This window comes from Dromiciops gliroides, chromosome 2, assembly GCF_019393635.1.
Source record: "Dromiciops gliroides isolate mDroGli1 chromosome 2, mDroGli1.pri, whole genome shotgun sequence".
In the NCBI taxonomy this organism is placed as follows: domain Eukaryota; kingdom Metazoa; phylum Chordata; class Mammalia; order Microbiotheria; family Microbiotheriidae; genus Dromiciops; species Dromiciops gliroides.
This window is the reverse complement of record NC_057862.1, coordinates 318,927,521-318,948,750: the sequence shown is the minus strand read 5'-3', so window position 1 is coordinate 318,948,750 and position 21,230 is coordinate 318,927,521. Positions and strand designations below refer to the sequence as shown.

The following is a 21,230-nucleotide window of genomic DNA, read 5'->3' as shown; positions in this document are numbered from 1 at the left end:
CAACGAAGCTCTCCTCACCAATACTCTGTGCTTTGCAGCACAAGAAAAACAGATACTTAGATTCAGGAATATGAAAGAATTTCATGTTGTTTTAAATCACTAAAAATGAAATATTTGTGTGTTGTGTATTTTATTTCTGCAAAAACTAACAAGCTATATCATAACCAATTGTTCTGCTGACTGGTACCCACCATCTACCTTGGTGAGTGTTCTGGGGGCTACAGCCTTGCAGACAAAGCCCTCAGTGTCACCAGTGCTGCTCACCAGAATTCTTTCCCACTAGTAGGTCATCAGCAAGAACATTCTGAGGCTAGTTTTGAATGCAAACTACATTATAAAATCATGACGAGTTCTAAAGTTTACAAAAGAAAGAAGATTCACTCTGTGTTTAGGTTTTAAGCCCAAAAGAGTAAAACTCCTATGTTTCCCAGATTTTGATGCTGTGGCTTACCTCAGATGGCAATGCCCCCAAACCCCAGTGCTAAAGGACAGAGACCTTTTGAAATCCCTAGGAAGGCTCTGTGGAAAAGAACTCACCAGGCTGAGCTCAGGTCATCGGGTCATTTCAAACCAGGACTGTCAGACAGGAATATGGAAGCTTGAAAGAGGAGAAGGCTTAGGGGAAAAGATACTAAAGTTTTGGACATGTTGAACTGAGGTGCCTATGGAACATCATGTTTAAGATGCTGAAAAGGCATCTGAAGATGTGAGAAGACCTCGGGAGAGAGATGAAGTCTGGATGTAAAGGTCTAGCAGTCATCTGTACAGAAAGAACTGAACACCAAGAAGCTGAGGAGATCACCAAGAGAGAATAGAGAGGGCAAAGAGAACTTAGGTTATACCCCTGAGGGACACTGATGTTAGAGCACATGAGCAGATGGAAATCCATCAAAGGAGACTGAGGAGGGATCAAGAGAGCAATGTCACTAAAATCTACAGTGTCCAGGGGAAGAGGGCAATGGACAGTGTCACAACTGTACAGTCTCTCTTGTGCTCAGGAAACCTAAGCCAGGGTTATTTTCTTCTCTTTATCTTAGGAGTTTCTTTTTTAAATTTCTTAGAAAATAACGCTGGGGGGAAAAGGTGCCTAGAAAAAAAGCAGGGTTTCATCCATTGAGGAAAGTATACTTCACTTTTCTAAATAATTCAATTCAATTAAATCATTCATTCTGACCAGGGCAAGCATCCAAGCTCCCAGATGCCACCTCTTTACCTAGCTCACCTTTGTCTCCTCTGCTTCCCAGGGGATACCACAGAGCCCCAGAAGGTGCTGCAGCTGCTCTTTGCTGTAGGAGCCAATCTCTTCCAGCTTCAAAGTGCCTTCCTGAAGTAACCTCACCAGGGAGCTGCCATTACCTGTAAAAGGACAGGTCAGTGGGCAGGGGAGGACAGAAGGATGTCTGTCAGCTACAGGCCAAGTAATGAAGCTAGGAACAGGAAAGGTGCTAGGCTTATAGAGCACTTAAAGGAAGTGAAGACTTAGTGCTTCCTTATGCTGTAGGAACAGCAGGAACCAATGGCAAGTCATTATGTAGCTCTTCTCAAGTTTTATTCCCATTTTAAGTTCTTCAAAATGGGTTTGCACCACTACATTCCCAATGAGATGGGAATTACTTCCAGAGTGGTAGCCCAAGCTAGGAACTCGGCCTTGTATCATACTGGTCTATCATTTTTCCAGGCTCTGAAAGACAACAGAAAGCCTCCAAGGGAAAAAGACCACCCCAAAGTGAATGAATTCTAGCTCCATTCAATTCTTCTGGCCATTAGCTAGACAACCAAACTATCATCAATACTTAGCTGGCCAAATAATTCATATACCTTTGACTTGCATCTGAGTCAGAGAGTATCTGCAAGGTTGACATGAAAGGATTCGATGCTCCTACTTCAACTCCTGAGGTGCTGCTCAGAAACCTCTCCTATATGCACTTTTATTCTCCAATCTTTTGGGGGGCAATGAGGATTAAGTGACTTGCCCAGGGTCACACAGCTGGTAAGTGTCAAGTGTCTGAGGCCACATTTGAACTCAGGTCCTCCTGGATCCAGGGCCGGTGCTCTATCCACTGCGCCACCTAGCCGCCCCGCCAATCTTTGTTTTTAAAGCTGAAGAAGTAGGGGAATGCTTGCAGAGACACCATCAGTAGTCACTACCTTTCTAGAAATACTATGCTAGGCTACAGACATAATCTACTCGTGTATCAAAAGCACCTGCTGGGCATTAACCCTAGTTTGCCCTAAAGAGATATACCTACAATCTCAACTTGGTTTTCCAAAGGATCACAAGCTCCCTACCCCTTTAATGTTTGGTTCTGAGACAGCCTTACCAGGAACTGACTGTACTTCCAGGTTCTTGTCCTTCTCAGTGTTGACAACCACAGGTCCTCTCATCAATGGTGGGAAGAAGGGGGCAATGACAGAGGCATCAAATTTGGTGATAGGGATACTGGCAGGGAATGCCATCTGTTCAATCACCTCAGTCTCCATTGTGGACCAGAAATCCTCTACATTCACCTCACTGGAGCCCAGGAACTCTGGCCAAGTGAACTAAAAGGTAAATTTGAAAATGGTCAATCAGGAGTGCCTAGTGTCATCAGGGAAGCCACATAATCATCTGAATTGCAAAACTTAACAATAATAAAGTTTTAAGAATTAGAGATAGCAAAACAAAACAAAACAAAAAAAAGAATCAGAGCTAGCAATGACCAACTAACTGATGTTGCAGAAGAATAAAAAGAATGCTTTAAAAAAGAGAGGTGAAGAAGATCAATATGGTCCCTATTAAAAGCAGCAGTAGGTGTTAGTAAAAAGGAAAAGACATAGCGAGTAAAGAAAGGTCTCTCAGTTTATTGAGAAGGTGATGAAAGAGGCAGTATTAGAATTTCAGAACCTAGCAGATCTCTGTCTAAGGAATTCAAAAGCAGTTTCTTTGTGCCAGGAATTGCTGATTAGAACAAGGAATAATCAGAGTAATTAGAAATTGTTAGCGAGCATAATTAACATGTTGATAGACAGCCAATAGAAGGCTGGAAGCCAAGAGAAAAGACAGGTCTAAGCTGTGATTAAACCCTGAAATAACTATGATATAAGATTAAAAAAGTAAAAAGCATAAGCACAGCTTACAGTTTGGCTTTGCAATAATACTTAAATCCTACTTTTTGCTTATACCTTAAATATGGGTCATATAATTTTAGATGTTGTTGTTACACAAGTGTCCCTTAAGAAGTTAAATGAGAAAAAATTAAAAATTAAAAAAAAAGATCTTGGGGGATGGGTGGAATGATTCTGTTCTTAGGGTTTGAAGAACAAGAGAAAAGAAGATGAAAGGAATATACTAGAGTAGAAAGGAGAAAGGGATGGATTTTGCTATTTCTCATAATTTGGGTGTATGAGAAATCTATACAAACAGAGAAAGAAGTCAGGGGAGTTAAGCATTAGAGAAATCTCCCTCTTATCTGAAATAGACAAAGGAGAGTTGAACATGCACACGTACACATAGTTTGTTATAGAAATATATTAAACTCAACAGGGCACCAAATAGGGATTGGAGGGGGTAGGTTAAGAGGGAGAATACAAAGGAGAGGGAACATTCTCAAGCAAAACACACTTGCTGAGACTGAAAGGGAGGATTAAAAGGGGGAGTGGGGAGAAAATAAATGAAAAAGAATCTAAGGGGCCACCTTAGATTGCCTCTCAGACAACTGGGGAATGGCTAAACAAATTGTGGTATAAGAATGTAATAGAATATTATTGAACTGCAAAACAATGAAATAAACAATTTCAGAGAATTGTTGGTAGCATGGAAAAATAATAATAGTAATAATAATAAAACAACTACTACTAGAATTTATATAGTGCCTACTATGTGCCAAGTGCTTTACAAATATAATCTAATTTGATCTTTACCAAAACCCTGTGAGGCAAGTGCTATTATCCCATTTCACAATTGAGGAAACTGAGATAAATGGGTTTTCCTGACTCCAGCTGTGCCCAGCACTAATATCTACCCAATGTGCCACCTAGCTGCTCATAACTGAAATTGTAGATTAACACAAACTGAAAAGAGCCAAACCAGAACAATTTATAAAAGCTAACAAAAACCCCACCCAATTCTGAAAGACTTAAGAACTCTGATCAAAGCAATGACCAATCAAGCCTTCAGAAGACCTATGATAAAGCATGTTGGATAACTCACCTCTCGGCAGAGATGTTATGGTCACAGAGCAGAAAGAGACAAACTTCTAGACAAGGCCACCATGTGGATTTGCTTTGACTATACTTACTTATTACAAGGGTTTTTCCTCCTTTCTTTCTCTCATTTAATTAGGCAGGGAGGGGAATGGGGAGAGACGGAGGGAGGCTGAGTTATCAAAGCCAAAAAGGGGGCGACTGAAACATTTTTTGAATGTGTGTAAGAAGGAAGTTCAGAAAAGTAGGAGAGTTGTGAAAGTAACATATAGAATTTATTACATTTTATATAAATTATATATTCTATATTTTTAGAAAATAAGCATTGTGAAACAGAGCTGCACACTTTCATAGAGCTATAGAGATTCCTCTTTCAGTTTTCTTCTGTGTTTATGGAATTTTTCTTTTTTGGTGTTTAAGTTTAGAAATTTTTTTAAAATGAGGAATTCTGGTTTTGGATATGTTTAGTTGGAGATACCTACTGGTCGTCCAATACACAGTGAATAGTCAAAGAGTGCTACACTCTCTAGATCAGACCCTTACAGCTTTGCTCAAAAGAGTTATTAATTTAACTCCATTTCCATCTGTTCTTCCCTACAAATTAGCTCTGTAGAAAGAGCAGGTTTAGCAACAGGCCTTTAGGCAAGTTCTTTTGCTTGTCTTGGAGCAGACAGGTACCCTAGAGCTAAGCACGCTCTCCTTTGAGCAGTGGGTTAAGGGCCCCTGAGGGTCCCCACTGGAGCTCAAAGTCAAACCAGGTGAGCATCTTGCAAAGAACACATTACCTCCACATTTTTCAAAGCCAAAACATTCTCTTCATTCCTCTGGGCCATTTCTACTTTGGGGGCTACCCCACAAACACCACAGATCATGTCATTGTAGTCTCGGACGGTGAGGCATTCAAATGCCCAGTAGCCACTACATAGCAATTCCTGGAGCTGGTTCAGTTCTTCAGGACCCAGTGTTTTCTCTGGAATGAAAAGAAGATTACAATGAATTTCATGCAACCATTAGATGTCTTCCCAAGGCTGTAAGCATGAATCAACTCTGATCTTTCAGAACAAGAATTATTTTCTGGGAAGTAGACATAATGACCTGAAAATAAAGTTAGTCCTGAAGGGTGTCTTTTCCCCATCAAACCCTACTGGAAATTAGTCTTTGAAGATTCAAGAAGCCTGGGCTTCACTTTGACTTTAAGGACTAACTCTAATCCAGTAGGGAAGGCCCAAAACAAAGATGGGTGGACCAATCTTAGTTTCTTTAGAAGACACACAAAGTAACAGAAGGAGAAAATGGTTCCCAAATGCTTAGGAGTACAGCTTCTAGACCATTAGTGCCCTGACCCAAAGCTCCAAGAGACTTGAGGTGAGGAGTCTTAGCAGATGTTCTGCATTTTAAATGACTCCAGTACAACACATGACGACTCAGGCTAGTCAAGCAATCCTAAAGGACAATGACACCTCTTCAAAGTTGGGGTGGCAACACTGTGCAACAGAAAGAATGCTGCACAGGGGTTCTTCCTGAAGCTCTGCAGCTATAATCATGGACTCATTGCTTGCTCGTTCTGGAATTCAGTTATGTCACCAGTATGTGGGGATTTTCCAAAATTGTCCAATCTGCAAGAAAAAACCCCACTGAAGCAGAACTCTAAGCCAATGGCATTTTATTAAAGGGTCCATGGTCCCCTCTAATGAAGGGGGCCTCAGACCTTTCTTATGGTCTGAAATGCCCCCTTCCTCCAGGGCCTTATAGTGCAAGTAGAACAGGTCAATAATACAGTCTTAATGGTGGACAAACCTTGCCCTTGACCCTCCACCAGGAGGGTCTGCACCAAATACAGAATCCCACTGGTTGACAAACAGGCTAATGAGCAGACCTTAATAGACCTATCCTGACCTTTCAGGAGGTCCTGCCAAGATGATGAGCATAGCCATGGGCTGATAGAAAGGCCAGCCACAAGCTGGCAACCAGGATTACTCGCTGGCTATGTGCTTGTGGCCATGTCCCCATGTTGAGCAATAGAGGGATGACAACAAAAAGAGCTGGGAGGCTTTCTATGTAATTGAGTCACCTCCACTATACTGGGCTTGGTGACCATAACAAGAAAAAACAAGGCGGAGGCTCTCTAGTTAGCTTCCTCTGATTAAGCAAATGAACTTACAATCTTTAGTTCACAGCTGTGAGGCCTAGTATCAGAACTTATAATCACCACCCCCATGGAATCATATCAAACTGATTAATACTGACTGGAATAAATAGGGGTCCAATAAAATAGTAATCCCATTAATCATCTGTCCCAAGTAGAAGTCTCTCAGCTCTCCTCTAGTTCTAGGTCACAGGATTTCAAGGTGTTTCAGACTGCTGCCTCTATTTAGATATAGTAGCAGTTCCAAAGTGATGTTTCTAATCAGCTTCCACAGGCAAGAACTTTGCTGCTCAAGGCCTGAACACCCATGTCAGTCAGTCCTCACCTGTCTGTTCTTGGACTGATTCCAGAACACTGCTGATGGCCACCTTAGGGTCTTCTCCCAGTTTGATGTGATTCCTGATGGCAAAGAGCAGATCCAAACTCACCAACAGTTTGCTCCCCACATTAAAGAGACCTGCCAGTAAAAAGGCAAAAAAGGAGTCAGTCTTTTGGATTGGATTCTAGAATGCCAAACATCCTAAATGCCAGCCTAGCCTAACACTAGTCAAGGTCTGGAAGAGAATGCATGTTAAGAATCTCTCACCTCTCAACCCCCAAATCCCTGCCTGGTCTTTTTTGTTTGTTTGTTTGTTTTTTGGTAGGGCAATGGGGGTTAAGTGACTTGCCCAGGGTCACACAGCTAGTAAATGTCAAGTGTCTGAGGCCGGATTTGAACTCAGGTCCTCCTGAATCCAGAGCCGGTGCTTTATCCACTGTGCCACCTAGCTGCCCCACCTGCCTGGTCTTTTAAGACAGAAATTGGTATCTTTCTGGCTAACTAAGTTGGTATGACATTCACACAAGAATGCACCAAGAGGATTCATTTTACATTTCTTCTTTGACTTCTCTGGCTTCATTCCTTCTTTCTAGGTATATTCGTTTTTGATTTCTTTGATATCTCCCCCTCCCTTTTATACCTTCTTCATAGCTTTCTTTTGTGTGCCATTTTACTCCCATAAGATTGAAAGCTTCTTGAGGGCAGGGATCATCTTTTATTCATATCCCCAGCACTTATCACAGGCCTGGCACATAGGAGGTACTTAATAAATGTTTAGTGAGTTATTGACGATTTAGACCCTTCCGTCTGGAGAAAGTAAGGTTAAAAGAAGACATGACTGAAAGCCTTAAAATCAAGAACAGTATTTTAAAAGGGAATTAAGCCTTGTTGGGGCATATTTCCATGGAAGCTTGAAAGTTACCATTTAGGGGTCATAAAAGAAAACCCTACTTTATATGGCAGGAAGGTAAAATCGGGCTCCCATAATCCCCTAAGTGGTGATCTGGGGTGAAACTATAAATTAGAGTATAGATGGTTTCAAAGATAATGGGTTATGAAGAGAAAAAAGACATTTGAGGACACCCGCAATTTCCCACATTACTTGGTGTAGCTTCCAGAGTACCTGCCACAAAATTCCAGAATTTCAAGAGCTGAAAGGGACTTCAGTTATCTATCTGGCCCAACCACCACCATATAAAAGAAATCCCCTAGCATAACCCTAAGTTTGTAGTCCAGCTTTTGCCTGAAGACCTCCCAAGGAAGGGAAACCCAATATCTCTAGGAGCAGGTCAATTCACGCCGGACAGCTCTAAGTCTCTGCAACTTCCGTACATGGCTCCTAGTCCTGTCTTCTCGGACCAAAAAGACTAGACCCTTCCTCTACATGACAGCCCTGCAAACATTTGAAGACAGTGCTCATCCCATGCTCCTGTCTCTACTTTTCTTCTCTCCAGGCTAAATATACCCAGCTCTTTCAATTAATTCTCATGTCATGGTCTCAAGGTGCATCACCATCCTGAGGAAGAACACTGATCCAGTGACTGGACTGACCACAGGGCTGACCGATCCTCAATGGTTTAGGGCATTAGACTTCAGAATTCATTGTATGGGCTCAGCTAGAGGGGAAGGGATCTGCCTACCTGTGTAGATGTCCGTGAAACTGTGCAAAGCCAGACACTGCGGATTCAAACACATCTTCACCTGGGCAGTAACCAGCTGCAATCGATTTGCTGTCAGCAACCAGCACTCCTGTGGTCCAGCCAAGGAGCTATAGCAAAAAAAGGAAAGGGGAGGGGGAAAGGCAAAATAGACACCAACTCCTAATGGAGCTAAAAGGTTATGTGAACCAGGGCGATATTTTCAAGAACTGGTAAAAGAAACAGGAAATGGTTTTGAAAGCTTCAGTTCTAAAAGGTTTTCCAGACTATCTATGTGCTATTTACTTACAAATTCATTCTTTTTCTTCACCACTAAATTTAAGTCATCTGTTCCTCCCCATCACACACTCAACTAAGCCCAAGGGGTGTTTTTGAAAGTATGTTTCTCTTTGTGTTCCAATCTTAGTAAATTCGAAATTGGGCAAAATGTTGCTTAGGATCTAAGGATGTTGGAATACATACTAAATACTGAATTAACACCTAATTCTACGAAAATAAGTTCTGTGGAGGGAACCTCAGGAAAGGCAGAGAATATATAGCAAGATGTCTCAAAATGAAGGGGCTTGAAAAAGGCCTTTGAAAGGTAGAGCACAATCATGTAACTAAGATGGAGTAGGCAGGGGCCAGGATAAAGCTAAAAGGGGCTCTTACTTTTGTCCCCCTTTGAATAATGGGCTGCTACAGAGGAGGCACTGCGTGGATGGAGATTCGTAATAATTCGACCAAGAGGTCTGCTCGATGGTGACCGTCTCCTCACTCACGTTGGACAGGATGAGTCGGGAGCTGTTGAGTTCGTGGATCAGGGTGAAGACCTCGGCCAGCTCCGACTCATTCTCTGGGATCTGCAGGACCTTGCGCAATAGTTGCAGTGTGGACTGGCGTTGGATCTCCTTCTGGGCCTGGCTCAAGGGCTCAGTTGTGTTCAGCACATCGGGGGATGGCGAGCTCACCTCCTGGGATGAGATGGAACTGTTCACCAGGTCGTCAGGGGAGAATGTGACAACCCTGGGATGCACACCCAATTATGGAGGCCCAGGACCTTGGGTATTTGCTGCCAATTGCTTTATAAGCCTCTCTGGAATAGATTCAAGGGCCAGTCCCCAAGTAAACATCAGCACTGCCTTTCCCTGCTCTGTCAACTCTTTTCAGCATCTATGGCAGAATATAGCACTATAAACTCATTATGAGGTTATTGCTGACTTGGAGTTCAGAGCTGAAAGGGAGGGATATGAGTTTCCATACTCAAAACCATATTTTGCTCATTGCTATCTCCCTTTTCAATCTCCACAAAATCAGCCATTCAGCCACAGCAAGGTCTCATAATGGACACTCAGTACATGACTGATTTGCGGTACTGAATAACACTTCCCCCCTTCCCCTCATTTTTCAAAAGGATTAGTTCCTCATCTCCAGTGTCTATTTTAACTTATATTTTACAAGATCTGAATGTGTGGCTAAAAAAAACAACATTTGATCTCAACAGTAACTAACCACAAACGGCATTGGAGTTTAATAATAAAGTTTAGAAAATTGAGTTTTAATAATAAAGTACGCTGAAGTCTCTAGGAGCCTCGTACACAAATTCCAGGCACAAAGGCCTAGACTTTTGTAAGGAGGTGTTACTTTTCATTTTTCTAGTCATGAGATCCAGGGTGAGAAAGTGAGTTGAATCCAAGGTGCAATAAGAAATGATTAAAGGAGTCTTACATGCTGTAGCTCGACTATGTCAAGCATTGCAGTTATCTAGATAGGGGCCCCAGGACTAAACAAAACGGATGTATCCTATAATTTCTACTTGACCTTAAAAAAGAAATCATCTATATAAGGGCAAGGATCAATTTCTGTGTTACAACCTGTATACTCAAAGGAGGAGGCAGCCAGCAACACTTAAGTGAAGGGGGAAAGGTCTTTAGAGGCCTAGGCCCTGCTGTGAAGTTTGGGAGACGGGTTTAGAATTATCTACTTATTCTGAATAGCAGGAACATTGACCAGAGTGACTTTCTTTGAAAATGGGATTTGTAATCAGAGAACTGTGTTCAAAAAGTGGTTTTATTATTTATGACTTATGTGAGTCACAGTTACATCTGTAAAATGAAGGAATTGGATTAAATGATCTCTAAGATCCTTCCCAATTTCAAATTCTATGATCCAGTATTTGAATTCCTCTCTTTTGGGGCAGCTAGGTGGCACAGTGGATAGAGCACTGGTCCTGGAGTCAAGAGGATCTGAGTTCAAATCCGGCCCCAGACACTTACTAGCTGTGTGACCCTGCGCAAGTCACTTAACCCCAATTGCCTCACCAAAAAAAAAAAAAAATTTAATTCCTCTCTTTTGCCTACTCTGCCAGTGAGTGGTTCTAAACTCTACATACTGCAAGTGTGCTTTGTGCAGCAATAAGTATTCTAAGTATAAGAAACAACAGCTCAGAAAGAGAATTTCGTATTCTTGAGTCTACATAGGACACCAAAATCCTGCCTAATGAATTAAAGTCAAACTCCTTTTGCTTGTCATTCTAACCCCGCCACAATCATGCTTCCTGGCTACTTTCCCAGCCCTATTTCATATAATCCCACTGTACATGTTCTATGCTACAAATAAATTAGCTCCTGAACAAGCCTTGTGCTCTCAAGGCTCCTCTCACTGTTTCCCATGCTTGGAATGTCATCCAATTCCCCACCTCAGACCTCACATAGCATTTTGTTATGCACCAAATACACAGTAATATAGGAGTGCATTATAGTTGTCTATATTTACATCTCACTTAGCCCCTCCTCCGCCCAACACTCTAAGTTTCACGAAGGCAAGGGCTGTCTATCTAAATTTTGTTTCCTCAGTGTCAACAACAATGCCTTCCTCACAACCAGTGATAAATAAATGCTTGATGAACGAATAAGACAATCCCTCATGAGAGTGTGAGAACTTGCCATGCTCAAAAGCTGGTGATACTGGTAAAGTGTTTTTCTGTAAGCCAAAACACAGCTACAGTAACTTTTCAAACATTTTGAAGAATTTCCATGCAGAAACTAAAATTAGATGTTGCTTTATATTACCACTCCAAAAATGTGGCAGTTTTTTTCACCATTACTTCTCAGAAAACACAAAAAATAACCTTTGGTTAAAAAAAAAAAGTCCCATCTCAGGGTTTAGTATACTATTCATTGCTCTGGTTTATCCTACATACTAATTATACTGGCCAAAGTGTGAACTGCAACGTTAACCTAACAGCCCTGCACTCTTACTACTAAAAGACATTTATAGTGACTAGCACTCTGAAGTCTGATACAACTATAACTTTCTACAATAAATTTCAACCCAAGATAAGCATGTAAACCCAAAAGATGTGAGAAGAAAAAAAGAACTCACAACAGCCTTGGGTGTTTTCTCAGTTCGGTCTTTGGCAAGGTTGTAGCCGCAGCTGGGACAAATTCGTGGCTTGTGCCTGTTGGTGTAGACATAACTACAGGAGGGATTCTTACACTTTCCCCGGCCTCTTGATGTGGCCAGGCCTAGATCCTGAGGAAAAGATAACATTCAAATTTTGCTGACCTCTACACCAGAATGACCAATATCAGCAAGTCAAGGAAATTGTGATAATCTGATTTACTCATTCCCAAGACGCTCAGTCACATACAGGCTTCCTTCAACTCTGATCAAATACCCCGATTTGACTTTGCTACTAACTTACAGTATGACCTTGGGCACATCTCTGGGTCTCAGTACACCAATCTGTAAAACGAAGTTGGTCTAGATCATGGGTTCTTAACCTGGGTTCCACAAAGTTGTATTTCAATGTAATTGGTTTCCTTTGTATTTCTATGTATTTTATTTTATGCATTTAAAAATATTAATCTGAGAAGGAAGCCCATAGGTTTCGTCAGACTGCCAGTAGAGTCTGTGACATAGAAAAGGTTGAGACCTTTGGTTTACATGATATCTAACTCTAACATCCTATCTTTCATAACAGGCTCCTGTAAAGGATTCTACAACAAGAAGTCACTAGGAGTTCCAATGGGCAGACACCCCTGCAGGGAACAACTACAGCAAAAAAGGTTACATAATGACCTCCAGTGAGACCACAGTTTGGGTTCCCATACACTCTATATAGTCAATCCCTCCATTAGCACTTACTTTATATTCAATGTGACAGTTTTTGTGTTAAATGATCAAGTAGGTCAGTTGAAACAGATGACCTGAGTAAAATCACTGACTGGGAACATAGCTTCCTTAGAGAACTAAGTCTTAGTCATTTCTGAAATGTCTTCACTTTCCAGAGGGACAATGAAAGAACCCAGATGATCTAGCAATATCAGGATTGGCTGAATAATAATCAAACCATCAGTAGATCTACTTAAAGTCATTATTTCGAGGGAAGTGTTTGGCCAGGTTAGTGCTTTGGAAAGATTTAAGACTAAAGTAACCTTGGAGGACCAAGGATGGCTCAATGGGGCAGATGGAGTTGAATACTACAGCTGACAACTCCCAGTGATGCTAAGAACTTCAACAGGTCTGCATCTTATAAACTTACCCCAGCTAGAAAATTTAGTAGCACATTTTAAACACTGCCTCCAGGACATAGACCTTTAAAAACAATGCTTTTCCTGATGGCCAGGAGACCCCCTTAGGTCTCCAGCATCAACAACCAGCTCTTTCCCCTTGCCCTCAACTGGCCTCTATATCAAGCCTCATGGACACAGTGGGCTCACCAGTGTGACGGTGCAGCTGTATTTATAGGAAGGGAAGAGATTCGGTTTGACCTCTACAACTTTCACCTGAGATGTCCGGTTGGAAGGACTGTTCTGTAGCTGTGGATCAGAACAGAAAACTGTTTTCAATGACTTGATCTTTCAGTCAGCAGGTTAAACAAAAACTTCTGCACTCTATTTTAATTAATACTTTCAGGTGGCAGTAGTGTCTCTGCTAGAGTTACAAAGTCTGGAAAGCACCCCTAGCAGACAATTTCTAGTGGGCCCAATGGAGAAAAAAATCTTCATTATGAATTGTAATAAATTCTGGGCTGTTAAATCAGAATTCCCTCATGCCACTAAAAGATAGCTCATTCCAAATCCAGGGGCTCCCAGTTTCACACGATGTGAAGTTTCTTCACTTTCTGATTTAAATGTGGATCTGAGCAGGTACAACTAGTGTAAGATTTTACTTGGAAAGAATTTGACTCACCTTTTGCTCACTGATGGCAGAGAGGTGTTGGACAGAGTGGCCCAGTTGCTTCATTGTACTTGGCTTCAAGCCAGAAGTCCTCACTAAAGAAGACTTATCTGTGGGAAGAGAGGCGGAGATGGTGAATGGAAAACATTTTGTAATACTCTCCCCCACTGACATGCTTAAGTAATGATCATTAAATCCCCCACCTCACTGCCACATTTCCATCAACCCCTCACCTACAGACTCTAACTAACACAACTACACATTCAAGAATGCCCTGCATATGGGAAGACTCTGAGCCCTCACCATTTAAAGAAAAGTACTCTCTGATCCTCGGCAGTTCAGTGCTGTTCTCTCTCCCCACACTTGCTGGGGCTGGAAGAATTGCTCGCATGGGCCTTGCTGCAGCCAGTAAAGAAGGTTTTCCACGAACTCTACTCTTTAGCTCCTGAGCTCTGTGGCCAATGGTGGGCAAATCAACTCTACAAGACAAGAAGGGAAATTTTGAACTTGGTCTGGAGCCACTGGGGGCCTGGAGAAAACCACAGGAAGGAAATCTAAAGCAAAGCTAATAACTACTAGATTTCTGCTCTGGAGAAAATACAATACCATAACTACTCAACGTATTTCCTTAGAACAAAGCTTCTCTAAAGCAAAGGGATTCAAATAAGAAATCATTTGCCAAAAATCAACAAAAACTGCAACCACATCTTGGGGAGCCAAACTGAAGGCATCTAAGGTCTCTTAAACCATTCCCAGGGCCTAAGCAGCCTGATGAACTGGATCAACATCACTCAGACAGAAGCCCTTAAGTTCCAGCTCAAAGTTTAGCAGTAGGACTAGTAAGATTTGCAATAGAAGAGACAAGTAGCCTAATGAAGGAAGCAGAAGGGCTACAAGTGTAGGTTTCTCACATCATTCTTCACAAAGGATAGGACAGGATACGAGATAGGAGAGGGGAACTCCTCTCACCAGAGAAGGATGAACACCCACACAAAAAGCCAATCTTTTCTCACTGAAAGGAACGTGAGGGGAGGGCTTGCCTTGTCTGAAGGGAAACTCACTGGAAATCTGAGCAACATATGAGGCACTAGAGCTACAATACAGTGGAACAAGCAAAAGGCTTGGAGTTTGGAAAGCTGAGCTGCAAGCTCACTCTTCACCTGTCACTTATTAGGTACCACAGGCAAAGTAGTGCAGAAACTTTTTTTTTGGTCTCTAGCACACAGTGCTCTGCATATAGTAGGTGCTAAAATACTTAAGGCTTCAATTTCTTCATTTGTAAAATGGGAATTGTCAACTATCCTTCCTTATTTCCTGGGAATGCTATAAGAACATAAGAGAACATACATATGAAGGTATTTTCAGCTCTTTGGGGAAGGATTTCTCTATAAATATGCACTCACTGCAATAATTAAAAAGACCTACTACCCTCTACACATTGAGATGGTTTCATGGGTTGATGTAGCCAAGAAACCAAAATAAAACATCTCAGCCTTCTGGAGACTCTATTTTTAGTTCAGGCTAGTCCTCTGATGATAAGATACGCACTTCAGCTTTACCGGTCAGATGATTCACTCCAGTGGTAAAGCCTTTGGAAACCCGGAGTCAGTTCTACGTCAAAATGACCTATACAGACACAGAGCAACTTACCCTGAGGGTTTTTTGGCTGTGGATGATGGAAGGCTGGAGGTCCTGGTTCCCTCAGTCAGTGGTGGTGGGTGGGACTGTGCACTCTCTCTCTCGTCTGACCCAGAGGTAGCCTCATGTTCCAGACTATGTTTGCTTGACAATGTCACTACTGCTGAATTTCCACTCTCACCTGGTGTCCCTGGGTTAGTGAGGATGTGAGCCTCAGAGATGATGATTTCCTCCCATTCTCCCTCCTGGACTGATTCGCCCACGGGTACTACACTCAGGAGCTGGCTAACAGCTTCTGAGTTCTCCAAAGTCACTTTGGAGGGGTTTTCCTTCACAGTCCCCTGATCCAAGGTGATTGGCTGCTGACTTCTTTTAGTGACAGGGGCTTTGGGGGAGACACTTGAGCCCAATTCCACTTTGATTTTGGCTGGCTTTTCCTAGAAAGAAGAAACAGCTTCATTCCACAGCATCAAGAACTCAGAATTAAGAGGAAAAATTTGTAGCAAAACTTAGTGAGGCAATGACATGTTTAGCATCCTTTACATGACTCAGAATGATGTCATATCTTAGCTGGTTCTTTTGCATGTCTAAAATAGGCCATTTAGGTTGTAACATACCTTGGGTTTAGCAAACATAAGAGGGGAAGAGGTCAACAAAAACCAAGTGAATTCCAATATTTAGCAGGGTATATCAGAAATTACACAGTCAGAAGACTGAGCTAGAACAAATCATGGGCCCGTTACTTATGTAACATGGTAAGTTGTAGAAATCCAGACTGCACAAGATTGTTATGAGATCAGCTGAGCTAATGCATGTAAATTGTTTTGTAAACCTTAAAGAGTAGTTATGGAACTGCTAGCTCTTATTTTTTTCCATTAGAATGTAAGCACCTTGAAGGCAGGTTCTGCTTTTGCATTTATATTTTGAGCACTTAGTACAATGCTTGGCAAATAGTAAGACCTTCATAAATGCTTTTTCATTCAATCAATTTTTGCAAAATTTCTCTATATTCTACAACAGACACAGAGGCACAGGCTACAAATTATTTTCTCTGTGGTCTTTTTAAGGCACATCTTGAGAACTACAAGGCAACCACTGAATTCTATTATTTTTCTTACTGTTTTTGGGAGCACTATGGGGAAAAACTCCAACACTTTTTATTTTTGGCCTTTTCAAGGAGAACTTGTGAGTCATCCTTCAATTTCTGTCATTTCCTTTACATTTTACTTTCCTATAAAGGAGTAATGTTAAGCCTGCTATGGTTCATTTTGTTTACTGGCTGGGCACTGATTCACTATTGATTTTTGGGCAAAGATGTGAGAGTACAAGAGTTCAGCTAATATTTACAAACTGTCATAAATCTAAGAGTCTTAGCTACCTCTGACCATTTTCTACAACTCTGCCACAATTTCTTTGGAACTGGAAAGAGACTGCACATGGCCCAAGTCCATTTTGTATTTTCTCTATAAGTTGTCATAGCCAAAGAATTCATTACCTACATACTGGCAATAAGCTCTACATATTTAACTAGACTAGTCCTTGGGCAGCAGACAATCTATGACTAGGATCTTACTACAGTTCAGTAGGACCTGCCAGAGCTTGCATTATCCTTACAAAGCTTCCAGAAACTAGAGTCACCTATAAACCACCCCAAAATATTAAGTACTTTGCCCAGGACCATGGAGTCAATATGTATTAGAGGCAGGACTTGAACCCAGGTTTTTCTGTCTCAAGGTTGGCATTCTACCTACTTATCCATGTAACTTCTTTTATTTATAGATCCTTTTATATCCAGATCATGTATCCATTTGGAGCTTACTGTGGTATATGGTGTGCAATTTCTGCCTGACCAATTTCCAGTTTTCAGTTTTCACAGAACTTTTGTGAAATAGCGAGTCCTTAACTAAGGAATTCTTAGTTACTTCTTTTTTTAAAGTATTTTATTTGTTGGTTTGTTTTTTTGGTGGAGCAATGAGGGTTAAGTGACTTGCCCAGGGTCACACAGCTAGTAAGTGTCAAGTGTCTGAGGTCGGATTTGAATAAGTAATTCAATTTATCAACCAACACACCACTATTTATTTGTTTCTCAGTGCTGTGCATCTAATCTGTTCCACTGATAAACTTTTTTTTTTTTTAAATCAGTAAAGCAGCTTTGGTGATTATTGAGCTTTGTGGTACAGTTTGAGATCGGGTACTGCTAGGTCTCTTCCTCTCTTTGACATTCTTGACTTTTTGTTTCTCCAGATAAATTGTGTTATTATTTTTCCTAGGTCTATTAAAAAAAAAAAAACAACTCAGGTAATCTGATTGGCATTGTAATGAATTTGTAAATAAATTTAGGTAATACTATCATTTTAATTTTATTGACATGAACCTACTGTCATGAGGTGGTAATGGTCCTTAGGTATTCCTCAAAAAAGAATTACACTCACACACAGTCCAATTAGAATTAAAGTAATCTTTTATTTGGTGCTAGGGAAAGTGACTGAGGAAGGTCAGAGACCTAGCCACTCAGGGAGGAAGAAGAGTTCAAAAGCACTTCCTAAGACAGAGCAGGCCAGGCTTTTATAGGTGCGTGGGGGATGGGGGATAGCACCAGATACTGAAACAGTCGGTATTCTATTTCCTGAGGTCTGGGGTCAAAAGTTATAGGCTTTGGGGTGGGGACAATCCTGTCCTCTGGGATTATCTGTCTCTGGGCTCTAGACAGGTAGAACATGTGGTTAACATTTAGCTTCCTGCTATCCTGCTTTCTGGTAGACTGATCATTTTTCACAAGAGGAGCTTTGTAGCAAAACTTAGTGAGGCAATGACATGTTTAGCATCCTTTACATGACTCAGAATGATGTCATATCTTAGCTGGTTCTTTTGCATGTCTAAAATAGGCCATTTAGGTTGTAACATACCTTGGGTTTAGCAAACATAAGAGGGGAAGAGGTCAACAAAAACCAAGTGAATTCCAATATTTAGCAGGGTATATCAGAAATTACACAGTCAGAAGACTGAGCTAGAACAAATCATGGGCCCTGCCATATCTTTGATTTTGTTTCACATAGGAAAAACCCCTTCTGATTGATTTTAGACCCATGTCATTCTAAGCCCATGTCACCCACCATGAATAATTAATAACCCTCCAAATAGTGAAGTCTGACATTATTTCAGTAAAGTGTGTTTTGCAGCTGTATACATATGTCCTGTGTGTACCCTGGAAGATGGATTCCCACTTTTATCGCTGCTTTATCTGTCCCGGCTTCATAGGAGTTTAGCCAGTTTAGCCCCTATTTTTACAAATAATTTGAGTAATAATGGAAATAATTATTCTCTGAATGTCAGGTAATTCTCTGAATTCACCTGCAAATCTATTTAGTCCAGGGTTTGATTTTTTTCCCTTTAATTTCCTTGGGACCCAAAGACTTCAACTACTGAGGGAAGAATTAATTCCTTTTTGGGGTGCGCTAATTTTATTAAGAGCCTTTTTTGTTCAAGATCTCAGTAACGTTATATAACAGTAATGATACATGTCCTTATTTCTTTGACATCATGTAATACCTAATAATAAGAATGATTGTAATATCCTATAATTAGGTCAATTTGTCCCTTGGTAAAATAGAGTTGCTTCAAGATCTATGGGGACAGATTTATGCCTATTTCTTCATGACTGCCTCACCATTCTTTTCTTTTTTCTTTTTAAAATAATAAACATTTAAAAGAATTCATTCTTTAACAAAAACATCTGAAAAATGTAGGCTAGCAGAAATTAGGTTTAGAACAATGCCTCACACCATACATCAAGATGGAGCCAAATGGATAGATGATTTAGACATAAAAGGTCGTATCATAAAAAAATAAGAGGCACAAGGAATAAAGTTATCTTTCAGATCTATGAGGATAGAGGAAGAATTTGTAAATAGTGATAGAATCATACAAAATAAAAATGAACAATTTTTATGATAAAAAATTTAGAAGTGTTTCACAAACAAATCTATTACAGTAACAGAAGGCAAAGAGGTTACTGGGGGAAATCATTATAACTAGTCTCTCTGATAAAGGTCTCATTTTCAAGATGAGGAACTGATTCAAATTTACAAAGTTAAGAGCTATTCTCTAATAGATAAAAGGTCAAAAACTGTGAAAAGGTAGTTTTCAAAAGAAAAAAGTCAAAGCTATTATCATATTTTAAAATGATATAAATCACAAATTGGAGAAATGAAAATAAAAGTAATTTTGAGGATTCACCTCATACCTATCAGACTGGCAAACATGACAAAAAAGGAAAAGGACAAATATTAGAAGACCTGTGTAAAAATCAGGTGTGCTAATACATTGTTGGTGGAGCTGTGAAAGGGCATTTCATAGCCCTTTATAACCTGTTCCTCTCTACATTTCCTGTCTTCTCACACCTAACAATCTTCTCTTTTCCATTAATAGTTTGATCCAGTCACATTAACTTCCTTGCTGTTCTCAAAGAAGACACTCCGTCTCCAGACTCCAAATATTTCCACTAACTGGTCCCCCCATGAATGAAATGCTCTCCTTCCTCATCTTTGTCTCCTGGCTTCCTCTAAGCCCTAGCATAAAACCCAACCTTCTACAAGAAGTCTTTCCTGATGTCTCTTAATTCCAGCGTCATCTCCCTGTTGATTATTTCCAAGTATCCTGTATATTCTTGTTTATACAGAGTCACTTACATATTGTCTCCTCCATTAGGTTCTGAGTTCCTCAGGAATAGAGCCATCTTTTACTTTTCATTATATTCTCAGCCCTTGGTACAGGGTCTGGCATAAAGCTGGTGCTAAATAAATGCTTACTGATTAACTGACTCAGTGGGATCAGGAAAACAATTTGCAACCACTCCCAGAAAGTTCCCATATTATACATACCCTTTTTATCCAGCTATACCACTACTAGGCCTATATATTACAAAGAAAGAAGAAAAGGATCAACATGTACAAAAATGTTTACAGTAGTTTTTTTGTGGTAGGCGAAAATTGGAAACTCAGAAGGGGTGTCCTACTGAGGAACAGCTAAATAAAAACTGGTATATGAACATAATGGGATATTATAATGCCATATGATAAAAATATCAATTTCAGAGGAAGCTGATAAAGAGTGTAGTGAGAACAGGAACAATTTATATCATAACATTAGAAAGAAAAACAACTTTGAAAGATTTAAGTTCAAATCTGGCCTCAGATACTTACTTACTAGCTTGTGTGACCCTGGGCAGTCACTCACTCTGCTTATCTCAGTTCCTTATCTGTCAAATGAGCTGGGGAAGGAATGGCAAACCACTCCAGTGTTTTTGCCAAGACAACACCAAATGGGGTCACAGAGAGTTGGATAGGATGGAAACAACTCAACAATAACAATTAAGGGATTAGGAAAATATATTTGTTCAATGAGGGGTTGGGAAAGGAGAGAAAGAAGTGGCCAATGGAAGGGACAAATTAATTTTAAAAACTTGTAACCTGAAAATAAACATAACTTTTTTTCCCCAAAAGGAAGTTCCTAAAGTATGGTCAGTTAATAAATATTTATTAGGCACCTACTATGTGCTAATAAGCACTGTGCTAAATGCTGGAGATACAAAAAAGAGGCAAAAGAGTCTCTGTCCTCAAGGGTCTTACAATCTAATGAGAAAGAAAACAAATATGTTCAATTTCTTTTTTTTTTCCTAAGATTGGGCTATTTAAATTCTCTATTTCTTGTTCTATTAATCTAGATAGTTTATATTCTTGTAAATACTCATAAGTTATCAGTTTTGCTGGTATGCAAATGAGCAAAATCTTTTCTAATAATTTCCTTATTTTCTATCCATTTCTTGTAAATTTTCAAATTTTTTGAAGTTGATAATTTGGTTTTCCTTTCTCTTTAAAAAACAGATTAGCCCTAGCTTATCCATTATTTTCAATCTCTTGAATCTCTCCTTTGATTTTTTAATAAAAGTATTTTATTGTTTTCAGTTACATGTAAGGACAGTTTTCAATATTTGTTTTCATAGAATTTTTAGATCCAAATTTTTCTCCCACCCTCCCTTCCTTCCCTCTCCAAGGCGGAAGGCAATCTGATATAGGTTATATATGTACAATCACATTAAACATATTTCTACATTAGTCATCTTGTG

At 40.3% G+C, this 21,230-nt stretch overlaps 1 protein-coding gene across 3 annotated transcripts in view; it reads right to left on the bottom strand.

Annotated features, from left to right (window-relative positions):
- The window catches only part of HMGXB3 (HMG-box containing 3), a 61,957-nt gene that overhangs the window by 3,722 nt on the left and 37,005 nt on the right, over positions 1–21,230 (bottom strand). For 2 of the 3 annotated variants that reach the window (XM_043987505.1, XM_043987506.1), the window contains exons 7-17: positions 15,119–15,543; positions 13,772–13,947; positions 13,481–13,578; positions 13,009–13,107; positions 11,669–11,818; positions 8,957–9,258; positions 8,288–8,415; positions 6,654–6,785; positions 4,968–5,152; positions 2,322–2,541; positions 1,223–1,356 (exon numbers count right to left, since the gene is read on the bottom strand). In XM_043987505.1, coding sequence (XP_043843440.1) covers positions 1,223–1,356; positions 2,322–2,541; positions 4,968–5,152; positions 6,654–6,785; positions 8,288–8,415; positions 8,957–9,258; positions 11,669–11,818; positions 13,009–13,107; positions 13,481–13,578; positions 13,772–13,947; positions 15,119–15,543 — 2,049 coding nt within the window. The remainder of the gene's footprint in view (positions 1–1,222; positions 1,357–2,321; positions 2,542–4,967; positions 5,153–6,653; positions 6,786–8,287; positions 8,416–8,956; positions 9,259–11,668; positions 11,819–13,008; positions 13,108–13,480; positions 13,579–13,771; positions 13,948–15,118; positions 15,544–21,230) is intronic. The other variant, XM_043987507.1, reaches the window with a different exon arrangement.